The 21,142-nt window shown below is 39.2% G+C and overlaps 1 protein-coding gene across 4 annotated transcripts; it reads right to left on the reverse strand.

The window, feature by feature from the left end:
• Nucleotides 1–1,279: 1,279 nt before the first annotated feature.
• Nucleotides 1,280–20,448, reverse strand: vldlr (very low density lipoprotein receptor). Of its 4 annotated transcripts, XM_043250207.1 has the most exons (20): nucleotides 20,051–20,448; nucleotides 15,988–16,107; nucleotides 12,941–13,063; nucleotides 10,727–10,849; nucleotides 9,419–9,790; nucleotides 8,867–8,989; nucleotides 8,544–8,666; nucleotides 6,507–6,626; nucleotides 6,248–6,373; nucleotides 5,829–6,000; nucleotides 5,436–5,654; nucleotides 5,207–5,325; nucleotides 4,661–4,800; nucleotides 4,412–4,553; nucleotides 4,123–4,272; nucleotides 3,824–3,886; nucleotides 3,324–3,365; nucleotides 2,947–3,027; nucleotides 2,368–2,537; nucleotides 1,280–2,142 (listed from the first exon to the last, which is right to left on the reverse strand). In XM_043250207.1, exons 1-20 carry the CDS (start codon nucleotides 20,115–20,117, stop codon nucleotides 2,107–2,109), a joined length of 2,631 nt encoding a protein of 876 aa, XP_043106142.1. In that variant the 5' UTR covers nucleotides 20,118–20,448; the 3' UTR covers nucleotides 1,280–2,106. The 4 variants fall into 4 exon arrangements, with proteins under 4 accessions (XP_043106142.1, XP_043106144.1, XP_043106143.1 ...); XM_043250209.1 differs by lacking the exon at nucleotides 3,824–3,886 and having other exon boundaries at nucleotides 20,051–20,446; XM_043250208.1 differs by lacking the exon at nucleotides 3,324–3,365 and having other exon boundaries at nucleotides 20,051–20,446.
• Nucleotides 20,449–21,142: the final 694 nt, after the last annotated feature.

Raw genomic sequence — 21,142 nt, forward strand, 5'->3', positions numbered from 1 at the left:
CTATTTAAATATAGATCATTAGGAGAGTCTCGAAGTCAATATAAGGTTTGTACAAGAAATTCATTTGTTACTAGGCGCTAAATCTAGTGTATAATTGCTAAATTGGCAAAAGTGGTGTTGACTTGAGTTATTAATATTGCATATAGTCCTGTCTTGTTTTTGCATTTGTTCAATTTCTTTGTATAACAGCATGGCCAGATATTATGACTGCACAATTTGGCATGTTTCACTGCAAATGAAACAAAACTGAATTGAAAACAATTGAAATTTAGATTTTGGATCATTTTAAATAAAAAACATTAAAAAAATGTACATTAAAATTTTTCAATGTCTTAATTGATGTTATAGTTACATTAAATGATGGGTGCTGTGACTTCATGTAAGCAGGCTCACAGTTGGCTGATTCAGAGGCTGGCTAATTTTGGGTTGACATCATTGTAATCTTTTAGTTCACAACATTTAAGAATCTTGTCTTGAACTTCACCGAACTTCTTTATAAAAGTCTCATACTTTTAGATAAGTCACACTTCGAATACTATTCTTAGATGTTAGGGCCCAGATTACACCCTAACCATTACCTTTCTATCCACCATATATTTTTTCTTTAATGCGTGTTATCTGTTTCCCCTCTCCTTCAAATTCAAATGTAGTACCTACTCAAACGTCAGTATGCGATTTCAGACGCCCCACAGGTTTAGCTCTAGTGTGAAAAAAATAAATGCCGTATCCTTGACAACTGTTGTTGGTCATACTATTTGATTCCAGTGAGATCCTGGTTAATGCCATCAACATTTATCAGACTCTGACACATCTTATAGACAAAATGTTTGTCCAGCAATAACCCTGCTCAAAAGCTTTTCATAGATTTACATGCACTGCATAGGCCACTGTGGGTATTGCGAAGGTTTGCCAAATTTGCCATAAGAGGATAAATCTTTACCAACCCCTGAATTGTATCTCAAATAGCAAAACTGTAATCTGAACCTAACTGTAACTGTTACACCTACACAATTCATTACGCTTGTGCAGATATAAAGTATCAGTTTGCATCTTGATTGTTTTATTGACATCAAGTCTAGAGTTTACCAGTAATTCTGTAACTGATGGTAATTACATAAGTGCATATGAATGCTATCATTCTGTGCCATCACTCTGCAATTTCAGTGCAGGCGACCAGAATTAGAGTCTGGCTCAAATCCTGAACCTAACTTCTATAAAAAACACAATAGAATGTGCGCAACCAAATATTCAAATGTAACAATTTTCATTACAAACAAACTTAATTTTAAACTTTAATTTTATTTTACGTTTGCAAATGTTTCCTTTCACAATACAGAGCATTTTGTTCCCCTGCACACTGCTATAAAAAGGTCACAGGAACAGCACACAAACATACAAAATAGTTTTAACAAACTTCATTTTTTAAATACATTTTCCTCTACCCTGGTACAGTGCCCAACCATAACAAAATTGTCTCAGTCAAATGTATACAATCTTATTTACAGAGGAACATTTGATCAAAGTGCTTGAGGAATCCTGATTATGTTTTCCAGAGAGGGATATATACAATGTTTTACAAATGTCGTAACAGCACGTTTCCCAATAGAGCCTTTTCAAATCCAGAAAGACACACGAAGCTTCGTAATTAATGCATCTCTGGGAAACAGGGTCCATTAGGAAAACAAAAGAAACTTACACTTTAAAGACATGGTCATCTAAAATATGCATTTTCATTTAAATATTTCAGGTGTCCACACACACTACTGGCCATCTAAGCTGCATTCTGGGTCCAGCTATGCCGTCATCCTTGTAAATAGGAATTAAGGCTGTTGAATCATTTTGGGGCTATTATGGTGTATGTGAAGGTAAAAAAACCCCAGGCCATCAGATTTCCTTGATGCTTTGAGCACACACAGCGCAAGTAGGGTGCAAATACGTTCTCGTACCACAAATGACATCCTCTTATTGGAGAGACAGAGGAGAAAAAAAAAAAAAAAAAAAAAAACTTGGAAATGCACTTCAGAAGGCAGCTGGTTGTGAAACCGCAGCAGTTGCCATTGGTGCCAAGTGGCTAGTATATAAACTGGAGCATTGTGGGGGCTTGGGTTATGACAAGTCATCTTCTGTGTTTACCATCGAAATCTGCAGAAAGGAGACAAGAAAATTAGGGGACTGAAGGTCCAGATGAATTACAGCCCGTTAGAAAAACGAAGCATTTATCAAATTGACACTGGGGTCTGGGGTAAAGTAGACGTACTTAAGAGCTATTTTCCAAAACCAAATCCCAGAACTAAGCATTACGGCACAGCGGAAAGAATAAAAATCCATATTTCAAATCTGAGCCTATGCTGATTATGCACTACTCACAGCAGGGTACGTGTGGCCTACAGAAGCGCTGTGTCTGCTGATATCGATATTGAGGTCTTCCTCTGTGGTCTTCAAATATACTGGATTATCGAAGTTCATGCTCTTCTTATTTTTGATCTGCCAGTTGCGCCACATTAAGTAACCACCGGCTGCAGCCATGGCTAATAGCACTGTAGACAAAAAACAATGAACTGAATAAGTCTATAACAGCTTGAGCGTATGGAGAGTGAAAATGCTATATCAAATAAGTAAAAAATGACCAGACAAATTAATTTCTCTTTCCTGTGTGACATTCCCAATTTGCCTGCTTTTAATAGCTAAATGGCTGTTGCATTATCACAGCCAAGAAATTTGTCAATGGGGATACTTTTTTTCCACCCTGCATTTGATTGGACAAAAACAGATCGATCCGATAAAGATTAGTCAACTTTTAGGACTACAAATGACATAAATGACTTTATAAAATACATTTTTAACCTCTTATTTTTATAAGGTCTCTAAATTGTTGCAATCTGAATTAAACACAAATCATAAATAACTTTTCTTTGAACATTACAGGAGATGAAACCATATACTTACACACAGGTAGAATAGCCCAGGCTGCAGCAGATCCTTTAGCTGATGAATTTACTTCATGTATGGACGTGCTTATGTTTCCTTCTAAGAAAAAAAATTCAATCTGATGTAAACGACCAAAACTGCATAAATCAGCAGAGGAAGATAATATTTGAGATATGGTGTAAACGAAGTTTGGATATGAGAGAAAGCAGACAATGAGCAGCAAAAGGATGAATGGAACTTCTTAAATAGACAAACAAACACATTTTCACAGCCACTATTTTCAGTCAGGTTATTTAGATTGGGAAGGTTTTCTATTCTAAATGCAGTGTTGGACTACAGTTAGGGTTTTAATTCCAGATTTAGATTAAAAGTATATAGGAGGCAACTAGCCTTACCAGCCCGAACTGGTTCAGAGGAAACCTTCGGTATTGCGGAAGCTTTAAAAACAAAATTGTGTTTATTTAGACCAGCGGCTCTTTTTCCATTTTCCACATTGTTATTTTCTTCAAAATGCATTCTACAAATAATCCAACAGTCAAATAATCCAGTAATGATACAGTCTAAAGGTAGAACTTAATTGTTGCGTTTAAGCAGGAATAAAGCAGCAGACCTTAGTTGCGACCATTAGAGAGCCAGGAAATTACACAAAAATATAAGTACCTCACAAAATGTACGCATATTAGCGACATAAGGTTCCCAAAACCTCATAATACTGATTTTATTAACAAGTCGGTCATCACACCCATCAGCCTACCTCAATACCAGGCTTGATGGAAATGTTTAGATGTGCCACTTCTATAGACTTCAACTGAAGCCATCTATCATTACGGCGGGAAGCAAATCAAAGGCATTGATCTCCATGCACATGCAGTTAACATCCCAATAACTCCTTTACCTTTAGGGTGACTGGGGTGAGAGGTCACCCTCCCCACATCTCGAGGGGCGGCAGTAGATGCCTCTGTCACGAGAGAGCAATACAGAGCCATAGCAATAAAATGGCTAATTCTTAGATTTACAGTTACTTTTGCAATTTGTTTACAGCGCAGCAGTCAGAACAGTGGCCAAAGATGTCCAAAAAGTATGGATTATGAATGAAAACAAATGAATGGTACACACACACACACACACAATTAACAAGGCAAATGAAAGCTTGATCAACAATATATCATCAGTTACAAAGTGATCTTTACGTGCCTGGTCTGCAGCGCAGGCCATCTGAGGCGAGTGTTTGACCTTGAGGACACACGCAGGTGAATTTAGGGGAATGTTTGTTAACTTGTGGAGCTGGCAGACACATGAAGGAACAGCCTCCATTCTCCACCTTCTCGTTACACCAGTTGGTCCCTGGTTTAAGAAAACAGCATCTGGTTACTGCAAACATCTCACTGAACTCCTCAAAAGCTGTAAGATTTCCTTCTATACAGACATTTGAATCATGTGATCACAACACGTTGCTACTGTTCAAGAAAGATTACGGACACACCAGACAGCTGAATTAGCTCATGGTACACAATGATGTCTTGGGCTTCATTGAGGTTGCTGGCAAGCAGAGTTACATCAGATCCTGTGAACTTGTTTGCACCGTAGATTGCCTTATTCTCACCATCTGTCCAGAACACTCGATCCTTGGATGGGGTAAAGAGAAAAACCTTGTTGAAACAGATCACCAAATGATTCCATATAACAATTCCATACTACTATGGATCCGCTGTAGTTGATCTAGTTGGTGCACCTCAAAAACAGTAAGGGCGAAAGGGTGGGCAAGGTAGTCTGGTGACTGCAGCACCTTCCGGCGGTTGTCTCCATTCAAGTCTACACTACAAAGCATGTGCAGCTTTGAATCCACCCAGTAGAGTCGGCCCTTGATCAGATCTACAAGGCAAGAATAATAGTTGCTAGTTGGTCACACAATGCACAAGTCAATAGATCCCACCCCTTTAATTTTCTTGTTGGACCACAGTACTTCAGTTTTGCAAACCAGCCAAGCAAAGCCTTCAAGAATTAATCATTGACCGCTATTGTCTAGCATGCTCTTTCCATATTTCATAGCCTTGTTGCAGGGGTAGCCAACTCTGCTCTTGGAGGTTTAACATTCAGCGGCATTTAGCTCTAACCCTTATAAAATAAACTTGATCCAAGGTGATCTGGATTACTTATCCGGTAGGTCTGATGGAACAGAAATCTGCAGAAAGGTAGCCTCTCCAACAGCAGAGTTGGCTACTCCTGCCTTGTTAAAGTAAATTCAAGTAACTGAAACATCATGCTAAACATTACATACCGAGAGTGATTCCATTGGGCCACTGAATGTCTGTCTCTACTAGGACCTGTCTGTCAATCCCATTCATACCAGACTTCTCAATCTTAGCAGGCTCACCCCAGTCCGACCAATACAGGAACCTGTAATTAAAAGGCAAGGATGCAATTATCTAAACTTTTATTAGCTCAAACAAGAGGAAAACTGAGCAAATCTGTTTTAGAAAGTAAGGGAAATGTTTTAATAATATTACCCTGATAGAGGATCTACAGCAATAGAGGCTGGTTCCTTCAGGCCGCTGTTAAACAGTACCTTCCTCCTAGTCCCATTAAAATTGGCCACTGCTATATTCTTACTGCCTAGGTCTGACCAGTAGATGTTTTTGTAAATCCAGTCCACTGCAATCCCAACAGGCATCTGAACGTTGTCAATCACTTTCATATGGCTTGCCTCTTGCTTATCTAACACTGTGCTGTGGGGGAAAAAATACAAAAAACAAAACGACATCAAATAACCAGGCAAATATGGGTTAAGCTATCCAATTGGTTGGGAAGACATTTATGCACACATTCTTATTCTAGTAGTAGCTCTCATACAAAGTTGCTCTAGTTTAAAGTCGCTGCCTTTAGGCCAAGTCAACGCTTACCTAAAAATTGCCTTCTGGCCCAGGTCAGCCCAGAATATTGTTTGCTGAACGAAGTCAGCATCTACAGCTACTGTGTTCCGCAGCTGCTCCACAATCTGAGTATATTCTCTCCGCTCCAGTCCTAGTTTACGGATGTCTCTTCGATTGGTGAAAATAAGACAGGGCTCTTTACCTAGAATTGCAAAAAGATGGTCCCATGAATGCTGGAGAAGTTTTTTGTAGTGGTCTGCTGTGAACGTGTAGCATCACTGATTCTCTGTCTGAATTACCAAAAATAAACTGCACTGTTAACAGAGGTGTTCATTAATCTGCAATGATTTTCTTATTTATTTGGATTTAAAAATTTAAATAAATAACTGAATACCCATTTGTAGGAAACCAGAAAATGAAGTGTGGAATTCACCTTGACTAACTCTTACCTACAGCCTTGCAAACTCCAGTCGTGGGGTCCATCTGGTAGCCATTGTGACACTCACATTTGTATCCTCCTTTAAGATTTATACATATTTGACTGCATATACCAGGGTTGAGGCACTCATTGACATCTGTGGAGAAACAAATCATAGCCTTAGTTCCCATTGAAGAATATTCAACAAAAATCCATTGTATGACCCTAGATAATCAATACTAAAGTTATTTTTTGGACTACATTTGAACAGCACATGTGGCTATTCATACCACCGCAGGTCTTGCGATCGATGAGCTGGAGTCCTGGCGTGCAGTCGCACTCGTAGCCAATCGTTAGGTCGCGGCAGATGTGCGAGCAGCCTCCGTTATTGAGCAGGCATTCATTCATATCTAAAACAAATGGTGCATGGCTGTGTTAAACACTTTTCAATGTGGCATATTCATGGGAGATGAACAGATATTACATCTTCAGATTTACACTGATCAATAATTCAGAGGGGCTCCATATGAACAATTCCCCCGCAGGGTGATACTCAACGTCCTTGGATCATGTTTGAAAACATGGAGCATGCCATTTCGTATTGACTCCATGCTGGACAAATGTGGCACATTAACTCATCGTTTTATAGCTCTGGTGCCTTTTTTGAGCTCATGACAACTTGGTCTTTGCCTCAGATGTCATGGCCGTGGACTGCTGGCTGAGCAACTGATGCATATGGCAAACAAAATTGGAAACGCTTCAGGAGTTTCAAAGACATCACTGGATTGGATGAATTTATGTCATTGTTTAACTATCTGCCTGGAAACAAAGATGCCTTGATGCCAAATAAAAGAGTTTACAGTTGGGACAATGAGCACTTAGGATAAACTAAATGCATGGAGTCTAAAAAGTATGTGAAGTGAGTGGAGTTTGCAGCATAGACTCCAAGAGTATAATATCCAAGAGTTTTACACACTTATCTATTAATTTTTCTAACTCAGAGGCTAAACAGCAACTGAAGGATTGTTAAGAATGGTGTCAAATCACAGTTGTACAGAATGTACCCACCCACTGACCATCAGACTGCTGATACCGCACACCATCAAGGGAGTAATTTGTGAAATAAATTTAGTAGCTTACAAGGCTGACTTTGGACCAATAAATGCAAGCCTGATATATGACGTGACAAAGCCTTTTCAAATTTGATTTACAAAAGAATGCAAGCAAGTCTATGCACAGTAAGTCTGCATCCAAACGCAATGTACAAAAACATTTTGAGACTCTATATCCGTATCCGAGACTCTATATCTCTATATCTTTTAGACTCTATATGCGTTTTCTTGTTCCACAGAGAAAAGTCATAGGTTTGGAATGACAATAAAAGAAAGGACTTTTCATTTCTGGGGGAAATCTCAGTTTAACTCCAGAGGATACAGCACACATTCACACAATGATTCACATTGTGGTCTGTTACAAGGGTCTTTTAAAGAAGACCCAAGTGTGAAAACATCCTAAATGTGTTGAGAAACCATTCTGCAACAGATGCAGAACAGTGGGGAGGAATTCCTGTACGGCATCTCTCTTACAAATTTAATGATCCGTTCACACCCCTAACATCTGGAAACATTTAAGCAGCATTTGGTCCAAACAGACAGCTTGAAACAATTTACTAAAATTTCAGACTAAACTCCGTCTAACAGACTACTGTTACCGAGTGAACTAATTATATTGCAGGTTCTCCCTCATAATGCTTTAGTCTGCACTGAACAAGTCAGTTAGTGCACGACACACAAATTAAACCATTTTAAGAAAACTGTTCTTAAACCAACGAGCACTGTCTCACTTACCTACATTAACAAGGCTTGCTGATGTCATTTTTCTGAATTGTAATTGTTTTGTGCATTGAATTGTTTATTTGCATGTTGAATTTTGATTGTTTTATCCATTTAAATCATTGAAAGGAAAACGGACAAAAATTGCGCTCCGTTAAACCCAAGCTTTTTAAAATGTATACTTCATACACAAGTCATAACCGCTAGACTCTATAATTTGCTAATTCTGATTTTAGGGGAAGCTGGGAATTGCGTGTCATAACAGTGAAACTGTAAAAACAGTAATTATGTAATTCTGTGGAACCAGCAGAGCAATTACACGGTTCTAAGAATAACCCACATTAAAAACTTCTCGAAACAAGCAAGATATTTAGTTCAAAGCTGTGTGTTCACTGATAGACATTTTCAAACGTATATAGAAATTAAAATGTCAGAATGCAAAAATGAATGAATGAAAAAAACCAACAACAACAACAGCAAAACACTTGTACTTACTGCACTCTTTGATGGGTTCATCACTCCAGTCAGGACAGTCACGGGCTTTATTACACACCTTACTCATCTCAATACACTCTCCACTCCGGCACTTGAACTGGTCAGGGCCGTTACACTGAGTTACTGAGCAAAGAGGAAAGGATATTTCAGTCCATTTAAAAAAAAAAAAAAATCTAAAATATTTTTTCATGACATTATATACCATTATATTTAATCTTGCATGTTACCGGCCTGTTAATAGTGCTATTAATATCTTTTTTCGATTTTAAGGATATTTGTTACTCTTCCCAGGTAGAGCGTTTTTCCTTTTTTTACAGACTTACAGTTTTTGCAGTTGACTTCATCTGTGCCGTCTGCACAATCTCGGAAGCTATTGCACCGTCGGCTGCCATGGATACAGCTGCCGTCATCACACTTGAACTGGTCGGGCCTGCAGGTACGGGCAGCTGGAAATCACACGGACAGAGACCAGTTAGTTATCCAAAAACATGTAAAGAGAAAAAAAAAAACGTGCATGGAATAAGAAAAAAAGGGGACAAACAAGGCAGAAAACAAAAGGCTAAATTTCCTTAAACCAATATATTCTAGATGAAAACTACAATTATTTGCAATTGAATTCCCACCTATGTTGTGCATTGGCCGGCTGAATTTTACTGCTGAATCTCTAATAGATGCTTATTTCCATTGAGCATTCAAAATACAAAAATGACAATGGACAGATTGTTTCCGTCTGCTGTACTCTGTAGACCAATCACAAATGGCTGGGCCAAGCAGAGCAGAGTAGGCTCACAAGGAGGAGGGGTTTAAAGAGACTTAAACTGCTTCAAATGAATAAGGCTGAAAAAAGAAACGCAATACATCACACCCCCACTTACAGCAGTTTTTCTCGTCGCTGCCGTCCTTGCAGTCTGGATCCCCGTCACAGCGCCACTTCCTGTGTATGCATTCCCCAGAACTGCACTGCATCTCGCTGGGAGAGCACTTCGCTGGCGGGGTGGGGTTGCGCCCGCAGCGCTCTGGCGACTCGTCCGATTGGTCCTGGCAGTCCACATCGTCATCGCACAGCCAGCTTCTAGGAATGCAGGTATTATTTCCACAAGGGACTTCACTCGGGCCGCAGGAAGCAGGAGCGCAGTCCTGTTCGTCGCTGCCGTCCCCGCAGTCGTCCTCGCCGTTACAGACGAAATTACGAGAAACGCAGCGGCCGCTGGCACAGGTGAACTCCAGAGGAGCGCATGTAATGTTACCTAAAGGTGACAGGAGAAATATGTCCAAAGGGATTAACAAATGCTTTCAGAATATTAATGTGGACATACTCTTTTTTTCTATATATATATTTTGAGAGGTCTCCATTTGTTTAAGTAGGCCTCAATTTCCTGCAACAACTGTCTACTTGTTTTATTTGAAACTTATTACCTACAATTTTAAATGATCCAGCATCATCTTAAAAATAAGATTAGATGAGAAAGGAAGCATGGAAAAATATAATAAACAGAAACATGATAAACTAATGACAAAAAAAAAGGCAAAACAATTACATAAAATATACAAAGATTTATTTTGTTTATGAACAAAAATCAAATAATTTTGTTTTCAGCTATTTTTTTCTTCAATAAAACACTAAAAAGCAGTAGAACAATATTAGAACAAACAATGTTTTTAGGCACTTTATACAAATTGTCAATAAAAAACACTTTCCAAAAGTCGTATTACAACAAATATGCATTAGAATAAATAGATATTTTAATCAACGAATAAACTATTTATATTTTACTTTATTTTTATTAATACCATGTACATTTTATTTCTGTAATAAAATGCTTCCCCAATAAGTGGTAGTAGAACAAATCATATTATGAGGTTAAATAGAATTAATCATTCATTCTTTAAATTTTAATACCTACTATGTATATTTTTTGCAGATCATTTGTGCAATATATATAAAATTTTAAATAAAAATATATATATTTTTTTATAAATAACACATTTACATATTTGATAAAAAAGTAACCTATTCTAGCTTAACTCAAACAGAGCTTAAAAGAAACAACGAAACTTCCCTTGTGATTTTTCCTAAGAGTTGCACTATTGATCTCAGTGACTCATTTCCAGGAGATGAGACTAGCAAAACGTGGTGGTGTGGTGAAGTTAGATTGTAAGAGGCAGTTCGTCTAGTAACTCACCACAGTTAATCTCGTCCTCTCCGTTGTCGCAGTCCTTCTCACCGTCACACTTCCAGAAGACGGGAATGCACTGTGTGGAGCCGACGCCACAGCTGAACTCGTTCACTCGGCAGGTCCTCGTGTCTGAAAAAACCCCCCAAAACAGTCAGGACCATACCACTTCATTCACCTTAGTCAGCAGGTTTCACAACAATTCAGTGAAAAAGCACGCTTAGTCGTGTAATCCTGTAATTTAGATCTAAAATTAGAGTTTTATTTGATTAAATAATCCACCTTAAGTGCTTGCCAGGTTTAGTATAAACAAACATTGCTCTGCAGAATCAAACTTGGGTGTAAACCTTCACATAGAAACAACCTTTAGACTGGTGTGAATAATTAGGTTGAAACATTCACCTCCTTGGCTATACTCCAAACAAGCTGGCGGCTCATAAACAACGGGAAACGTAATATCAAAAGAGGAACAGCGCTGCAGGCCCGTTGCGTAATCCATGACATCTTTGATATTTTACACCGAGTTCGAACGCAAAATCCTCAACAAATGGCAGGATGAAAAAAACTAAACCCGTGTCTAGATGAAAATGTTGAGGTCAAAGGGTCACCCCTGTAATCACCTTCATCTCATTAAAGCCGTAAAAGCGTAGTTCGTCACAATTTAAGATATTTTAAATGAAAACCGAGAGGCTTGTGACTTTAATATCAACAAAATAGTCTACAACCTACAATCAATGGTCCAACCGTAACCTTATGAAGCAATTAATATACGTTTGGCACAGAAAGAAACACTTTATTCAAAGACACGCCACCTTAGCGCCATTTTGGAGAGTAACATCCGTGTGTCGCGGCAGATGGAATATTCTGACAACGTCTTTCATGCTTGTTCATTACTTGGCAGCAAATAAGACGGACACGTGCAGTTTTGGGCACGTTATTTAAAAAAGTAATTAGATCTAGTTACTTTTATAACGATGCAACTCGGTTACGATTTGTGAGAAGTAACTAGAAATCAACTCTCTATGGATACCTTGGGAATAGAGTCGCCGTAGTATTTTTAAGTGATACCATAAATTCTACGACTAATAAAAAAAGGATTAAAGAGTGGGTGTGTTTATGAATATTAAATCACTGTTAAATCAATTGTTAGAATAAACATGATTTTCTATGATTTGTTGTTGACATTAAGTGACCGCATGATGGAAATTTCCAGAGCAGATGCGTGTGCATATCTTCAAGGATTGTTTGTACTCTCATATTTTGGACTCAGTTCCCGCTCGTCGCGTACAAAGGCCGCTTTCTCGCAAGTTTCTCGCAAGTGGGGCTTTCAGATGCAAACCAAGGCAGACTGGACGGTTTTCGCTCTCGCTTGCAACTGAAGACGCCGCTTGCGAGCTCTTAAATTGAACAAATTGTCGAGTCTTTATTTTAACAAGAGCGACTTCGGCGGCAAAGAACCTTAAAGGGGCATCCAACATCAATGTTCGCTTTCTGAATTGATTGGCTGAAAAAAAAAAAAAAAAAAAAAAAAAGGGACAACAAGGAGCGCCAGCCAATAAGATTAGTTCCGCCCGTTACCAGAGAAACCAGCAGAAAACCACAGTCATATATATAGTTTACATACAGCACATCAATTCTGCATTTTCTCTCTAGCTCTTTATCTTTCTTTGATTAATGGCAACGTTTTCACTTTGGTGTTGGGTAACCCTTTAAAACGGAAGAAGTGTGCGTTTACAGCCACCCGTGTGCAAATGTTCACGAACGCACACACATTGTTGGTCCCTTTCCATTTTCCGCTGACTAACTTTCCAACAGCTGGTCAAACAAGACTTGATATAAGAGAGCTGCCATGCATGACTGCACGTACACCGATACTTCTGCGCTGGACTGTATATAACGCGCAGCCGCTGCATTTCATTAAAGCAACAGGCCCCGTTATAATAAGTGCCTCGAACCATTAAACTCTAACATGTAGTTTTCTGCAAAAAAAAACAAGGACGTGGAAAAGATATCCGTGTGCTTTTATAACAGACGTCATAAAGAACTAACACACAGGGGTGTATCTAAATATAACCCACATGAGAGATAAAAGACTCTCGCTCAAGTTAAAAATAAACAGGAAACTGTATGGTCAAGCCTTGAAGGTAACTTCAAGTTCAATTCAATTCAGAGTTCAAGCAGCGAACGCAAAGCCGCTAATAAATACGGTGAAGTGGGACTCACGGCACATTTCGATGCTCTCGTCTGAGCCGTCCTCGCAGTCTGGTTCTCCGTCGCACTGCCATCTCTTGGGAATACACTGTCCACTGCGGCAGACGTAGTCCACCTCGGCGCAGGTCTTCCTCACTGAAACGGTCAAGAAAACGTATACTTCAGTAGATATTAGCATAAGCTCAAGGGGATGAAAAACAAGCAATGCATAAAGCCTGCTCGAGTGTACTTGAAATGCTTGCTAATGTACCCTAGGTATCCAAGTGGAGATATACAAAGGCCGTTTAGTCTGAAATGCAAGTCTTAGACTTTGGCATGTAGTTTGACCGCTTAAGAAGCAATGTAACGTGAAACTATTTCAGGGAATTATTGAGATTTGGTTCTAAGCTGCTTGAAATAGTGGTTCAGGAAACTGTGTCATTTACTCACTGCTGCAGTATAACTTTCTGAAACAACAACAACAACAGAAAAAATATATATATTTCACAAGTTCATGACATTTTGTATTAAGTATTTATAATTTTTTTTTAAATAAAATGCATTACAAATTAATTGAACTCACTCATTCAGTCAAGACTTTTTGAATGTGTTGAATTAATTAAAACCCATGAATTTAAAACCCAAAAAATTTATTCTTAATTTGTACTTTATTAACATTAAATTCGACCAAAAAATAAATAAAAACATTTATTTAGCAAGGACATATTACCTTGATCAAGAGATAGTAAAAACATTGGCATGGTTTAAAAAACCAAAAAAAAAAAAAAACAATTTTCTACTCAAAAAATACAGAATAAAACAGTTTCTACTAAAATAAGCGCAACTATATTCAGAAATGTTTCTTGAGCAGAAATATCATCATAGAATTAATTCTGAAGACTGGCGTAATGATGCTAAAAATTCGTCATGAATAAATCACATTTTAGCAATGTAGTACAAAAAATAAATTGCAATATATCAATATTTTGTGTCCAATGAATGAATGTCTTTATAAACACTGGTATACATGTGCATACAAACACACTCATTCGTCAGGCTAGAGGCTACATTATATGCGCTAGCATATAAATGTCAGTTATTTCCCAAGAGCCCATCTAATTTTGCGCATATCTCTTCGAAGTCGAAGCAATAACCCGTCTTCATCTTTGTCGAGTCCTCCTGTCACCCGTCAACATCTCAAAGTCTTTGAATGTGGACTACAAAAGCCGGCTCTGCTCCACAGGCCTGCACATTTTTGCTTAATTCAGCACCGGATATTGATTTAAAAGAAAACACTTCGATCCTAGAGAGGCGCTTTAAGACGTGGGCTCTTTGAATCCTACGGCATGAAGTAAAGAGCAGCTCCCTCCAGCCTCAGACGCATTCACAGTCTCTTCATGTCCACTCGCAGCTCAAGTGCATACTCGGAGCAGGAGGCCTCCTGCAGACTGAATGGCAATCGGAGACGGAGCAGTGCAAACTGACAGACCGACGTTCAACACAGAGCCGAGTGTTTACTGCCACTGCTGGGACACAGTGACATGCTGCTGGACCATTTTTGCAACAGAGGCAAGGCTCAGTCTTTGTTTGGGCCTTTATTTTTATGTCCAGTGCAAATTAATGCACCAGTCACAGTTTATTAATTACTAAATTATTAGTTAAAAGGTTTGTGGTACAATATTTACCCATACTTTCAACACGAAACTATCTTTCCTAATTTTTTATTATTTTTATTATAATTCTATTATAAATTTGATTTTAATTCTATTTTTATTTTTCTACAATCGGTGTTACAACAGCATTCAAAAGCAAAATAGATTTTTAAAAAAATCTAAGAATCTAAGGAGGATGCTGAAAATTCAGCTTTGACCATAGGAATAATTTTAATTGTAATATTTTTAATACAGTTGATTTCAAAATTTGGTATATTGTTAATTTTTTTAATTTTTTTAAATTTACTCGCATGGTTTTTTTTTGTTCACAAATGTAAACGGGCAGTAAAAAAGAAATAATAATAATAAAATAATAATAATAATAATAATAATTTTAAAATAGAAATAGGTCACTACATGGATACCATAAAAGAAACAAGAAATATCGAATCAAAAGAACAATTATTTTAAAGCTTTCAATCTACTCTTTGAATAATTTGTCATTTTATATCTCTTTGTTTCGATGCCATTTTAATGTTTGTACGTTCAGTGTTCTTAAACTGAAATAAATAATAATAAAAAATAATAATTTCACTATATTATTGTTTTTATTGTATTTTAAATAAAATAAAAAAGCAGCCTTGAGGATGAGAGTTAAAATTGTACACATTTCATAGGGTTACATAATGTTGACACTGAAAATGAAATCCTATCTAATTCTACAAAAATAGATCGCAAATTGTTCATAATTTAAAACCGTACACTGAAGGGACAAAAACACAAGTACACATTCAGAGTCGCCTCAAGAGAAGCAAAACACGTGTTACGGTGACGAATAATAGTGATTAAGCTACATTAGTTCATATTTCAAAATGGTTTTTGTTCCATTTTATTCTAGAAATATAAGGAGGTCCTGGCTCCTCAGAGGAAACGCCCCTGAGTAAAAGGTGAAGAGGCCTAAATGGGAACACTAGGATCCAAAAAAAGACCTCAGCTCATTTTATCTGTGCCGGCCCCCATCTGTAATATCTCTCGCATCAATGACCCAGTTAGCTCACAATAGAGCGTTATAGATCACCAAAGTGGGAAAACCTTCACACATAAAACACACATACTATGAAGGAGCAGCATCTAAGCAAGAAACTCATCCATATTTTAATTCATTTTGCTGCTCCTACTCCAAACCGATCGGTTTCCGCCTGCGTTGTGACAGATTGCCCAAGAGTTACATCAGCTCCGGAGATCAGGACTATCAGGGAAATCACACATGGCTGGTAGGTGTGGCTATTCTGGTGAGCATCAAGTCAAACACGCCCACACGTCGGAACAATGACGGATGTTGTGCGGCTGAGCTGATGTAACTCTCAGATGACTGATTCAGCTCTCTCACACACACACACACACACACACACACACGGACTCGCTCACCGCAGGACGTCTCGTCGCTCCCGTCCGAGCAGTCCAGGTCTCCGTCGCACTGCCACACAGACGGGATGCACCGGCCGTTCCCACACTGGAACTGGGACTGCTCACATTCTGTTCGGGAAGCTGCGGGGCAGAAAGAGGCGACGTCAGAGGCTTCTACGGTCAGCCTCGTCATGACCTAATGCACCAAACCGGACATTTTCTTCAGTTTGACATAAATGTCCCACATAGAAGCGTGAGATGCGTTATGTTTTCTAGGATCAGTAACGATAATGACATTTTGAATTTTAGGGGCATTTTAAACGGATACAAGTTTTAAAAGCTGTGTAACATCTTAACGTGCAGATAAACCCACCATCTTTGCTCACAAACACTCAGACAATGGCTAGAGCCGGAAATGCCACGGCTCCCCATTCATTTTTTGCACTGTTCCTTCATCAATAAAAAAAAAATATATTAAAAATAACATGTATGAAATTTATCCAAACCATTTCACTCAACTGGCCTAATTTTTATACATCTACTTATATTTTCTAAAGGAAAAACAAAAACACTAGTGCTCCATTACATTTCTATTTCGTTAGCTTTGTGCATATATATATATATATATATATATATATAAAAAATTAAAAAGACCCTCTAACACTAGTATTGTCTTTTGTTGTCAACTTGTTTTCTTTTTATTCATAAAAAAAAAAACTAACACTAATGTTCTCTTTTCCATTTACTTTTTATCAAAAAAAAAATTCCCTCTAACACTTTTGTTTTAATCATTTAAAATGACAAACATCAGTGTTCTTTAGTCCTTTTAACTGACTGCTCAAACACTAGTGTTTTCTTTTCTTCCATTCTGTCTACACACACACACACACACACACACATATATATATGCTCATTTCTAAGATAAAAGCATCTGCTAAATGACTAATCGTGAATTACAGACAAAGCAGTGGTAGTAGCATCAATAGTAATAGCACACAAAAAAAGCATTGTCATTGCAAAGACTGTTACAAACTAATGAGTAACATTAATAAAAATAAGCAAAATGTTCATGAAACAAGAGACTAAAACATTTCCGCAGCTCTGTTCAGCGCTGCTTATTGGTGTGGACGTTTTCAGTATTAAATCTGTGAACATACCAACAAAAACCTTGACAACCAGCGCATTTTAAAACATCTCTGATAAGATGGGTGGTGTTTGTAAAATAATCCGTCTAGAGGGTACACTGCTTGGCGAGCGATTCGAGTTTTATTGCCCTCTGTGGAGGATCTGACCAAATGCCATCAAAAGGGCACGGCATGAACGGCACGGAACGGGCGCATCAACTACAAATCGGTTAAAAATAGTTTGTCGAGACTAAAGGTTTTCAATTACAGCGTTACATTAGATCCATTCGGATTCGCCCATTTCCCTTCCGAACCGCCATTGCTGGTCAAAACAGCAGAATCATCAAAAACGCAACCTCTTTATAACATGAACTGCATTTCTCCTGAAAGAGGGCCAGTCCTGCCAGAGCCTCCGAAACAATGCGCTCACTTCATCCACGGCCCCCGCTGCACCCTTACGACCCCGGCCAAAGTCAGCTGCTCCCGTCATGACCGCCTTTCGGTCAGTGGGACCGGCTCACGCTCGGTGCCCAGCCGGGACAGGAACGTCATCGACGCCAATTAAACCTCGACCCCTCCATCAACCTACACTCAAAGCGACAAAACACGGCTGACTCGCAACGGCTGTTCTTGACCGCGTTTGAGAATCTCGTCACAGCTGCACAACTACCGAATGTTTCAAAAGGCTGAACGCTGCGTTATCATATAACCTCATCGTTTGGTGTAAGCAATTCAACAAGCAGAGTACATATCTTTAAATATTAACCATTTTCTGATAGCAACTGCTTTTTTTTTTTTTTTTTTTTTTAAATGGACTATAAAACATAGCTCTGTTAAACAACATTTTTAAAGTAGCATGCGGTTCATACCAAAGCACCTGCCAAGTAAGAAAACTCGACTAATTCAACAGATGAGTGCATTGCGCAAACCATTTGGCGTTTAAAAGCCATTTTGATGTTTACAAAATGCCGTGCCGACAATCTGCAAACACTCCTTTAAGGAAAACACCAGTTCTTGGATTTTCTTTAAAGATGTTAAGATCGCTTGCAACACTTTCAGCCCTCCGGGAGCAGCTTGCCAAAGGCCCACAAGCCTTATTTTATACGCGTGCGAGTGAAACATCCACCGCAAGACTCCCGATTCATCAGAATATCTAATCTTTGCTTCATCACGGATGCTGAGAACGCAGAAGGGGCTTATATTAAAGCACCGCCGGACCATTTGGAGCGGTCTGACCTTAAGACTCAAAACAAAACCCGTCCTCACGTCGGCTCTACATACTTCCAAGAAACATCGTCAATGAGCGAAAACAAGCGTTTTCTTTAGCTGAAAACCACCGGGCTGCTACTAACGGCTTTTAAGCTGTCGTTTAGTATTTGCATTAAACGTATACAAGGTCAGGCCCTGCTGGAGAAACACGAGGTGCTTTGCTCAAGGGCACAATGGAGGCAGGTCATAAACTATGCTGGGGTTTAAACCAACAACCCACGTCTTTAACCACTAAGCCACCCCAATTGTGTTGCACTCGCAGCTAAGCCTAGGCTACGAAAACGAAGCTGAATCACCTGCATAGATACGCAACATGCTTAAAAAAACAAAAAACAGCACCTGATTTTTTTAATTAAGCATATGAGACATTAGATTTCATTAGATTTCACAGATTTGTACGAGTCAACATGATTTTTTTTTTATTAAGGAGTAAATCAAGCCCGAAGATCAAAAATGTAAGCTACAAATTAGGCTCGTACAAATTGGACAATTTGCCAAAAAACAAAGTGTCACATTTCCTTAAGAGAAATGTTGTTTGATCCGATCCCTGAATTAATAAATCTTACAAAAATGTATTTTTAGTCTATTAAAAACTAAAAACTTTAACTAGTCTTAATTTTTACAGCTATAAGTTACTTGAACTTGACTCAAAATGACCAAATTTGCGTGTATAACCATTTTAAGAACTCCTGTATTCAGGGGAATACTTCAAATGACTGTTTAACACAGCTAGAAACTATAATGAACAGACCCAGCGTTTACGTCTGAGATCTGAAATCGCTTAAAAGAATCGTCGATTCCTCAATTCAGAAACGGGAATCGTTCGGGTGAATCAGAATCGTTAGATTGCGTACGATTCCCGTGGCTAATGTTTACACGGGGCGGCAATTAACACACAAACCCAAAAAAGCTCAGACAGAACGCGTCCTGTGTGAACGCCCCCTTCCACTGCGCTCAGCCCGGCTGCGTTTGAACGCAAGAACGCGTCCTCCTTTAACGTTAGATCGCGTGTATCGCGTAGGCTACAACATCACGTATAATATCGACACTCAAAAGCAGAACACGCAATAAACAGGCCAAGCGGATCTCTGCCAGATCGCCGGCTGACATACGCGTTTCACACGCGCTCCAACCGGAGTCACCTGTTTAATTACCGCAGCCAAACACGCCTCGGTTCCTCACCGAGCGGAGCGCGCACGGAGCCACATTTCAAACGAGCATTTTAAAGGCTCCGTTATAAAATAACAGGCCTATGTGCATGAATAAGTGATCAAACACAAGCACGCGTTGGCGCATACACGTCCCTCGACGCTTTCGAAACGCACACGATTTGAAACAAAAACGCAGAAGCGTTTCATTTGAACGTTCAGAAATAACGCCACCCATAACGTTAAACCTAGGGTGGATCGCTATAAGCAGTTCGCAAGGGGCCTGTGCGTTTAGACGTTTTATGCGAGCGATCAATGAGCCGTCCCAACCCAACGCGTTTTCCGACGCGAACCGCGCTAAAACATTATTCTCTGCGGATTTACGCGCGAACGGGATCGAGCAGGTCAGCCTGCTACCAGGAATTTAAATCTCCTGCGAGAATTAGATCGCAACATTGTAACCGCAGACGTTCGGAACGCGGCATTGTTCTATATGATCTTCCCATGGCAACCATTGTTACCGTCCCCGTTCTAAACACTCACCGCGCGAAAATCCACACAGCTGAAGACACACCGGCAGAATGAGGAGCCACAGAATAGACGTGACCATTTCGCGTCGGGGAGCTGAACGCCGTGTCCGTCTGTGGCCTCGTCCCTGATATTGTAGCGCAGCGGGCAGACACGTCTTCGCGGGACAAACAGAAAGCAGCGTGTACCGCGGGCTTTTATTTCATTCAGGCAGCTCCCCGGTTAGTCTCTCCACGCACGCGAAGCGCTCGCGGAACCGCAATCCATTTCCTAATTTACTGATAGCGTGAACCTGCAGCGAATAAGCACCGCCGAACGCAGGCGCGTTTTTTTCTCCTTCAACATGTCATTTACACGCCGTTAACCCTTTCTGTACCACTTCATCCGACGAACCTGCCCTTCGCGCGCCGTGTGGTGCAGACGAACGGGGTATTAAGACATGAGGAGAACTAGTCGTCTCCCTCAGTTTCATTCAGTTTAAAGTCATGGCTAGCTTACGCTTAGCCTGTTTAAGCGCTGATTTAAGTTTCGGTTAAGAGCAACGAAACAGAAAAGCAATTTCATTTTGCTTTTTTTTCAATAACGCAGTGGGAGATGTGACTGAAAACACGGAAAAAACCGTTTTGGGTCTTTGTTTTACCTCATAATACAAAATTATTCACATAACCGAAAAACGTTTCCTCATTTTTAAACATATGAAGGGTGATGTATGTTTATATAATATGTATATGTATATATAAATGTATATTTTTGCTCATATAAATACTTTTTAAGCCAGATTTCCATTCCTGGTAGAGATTTAGTTGAATACATAAACTGCATGATACCCCTGTTGCTTTGACAGTTTTTGATCAGCTGAATTTTTGGGAGTTTCTTAAAGCACCGATGAAATATGCAGCGTTCTGCTTGGTTTGACTCTTCTGGATGTGGTCACTTTGATCACGGTAAAGACATGAGGGACAGTGTATCAAGCGTCTGAAGATCAAGGTGGTTTTTCTTTCTGAAAACAGGATTACACGAACAGGAGGGCTTCTGTTCCCAGATCAGAACGTACACTGGAACCTTTCATGCATATTGATCCTTATTCAGAGCAAATCGATGTTCTCT

Source organism: Puntigrus tetrazona, chromosome 10, assembly GCF_018831695.1.
Source record: "Puntigrus tetrazona isolate hp1 chromosome 10, ASM1883169v1, whole genome shotgun sequence".
Taxonomy (NCBI): domain Eukaryota; kingdom Metazoa; phylum Chordata; class Actinopteri; order Cypriniformes; family Cyprinidae; genus Puntigrus; species Puntigrus tetrazona.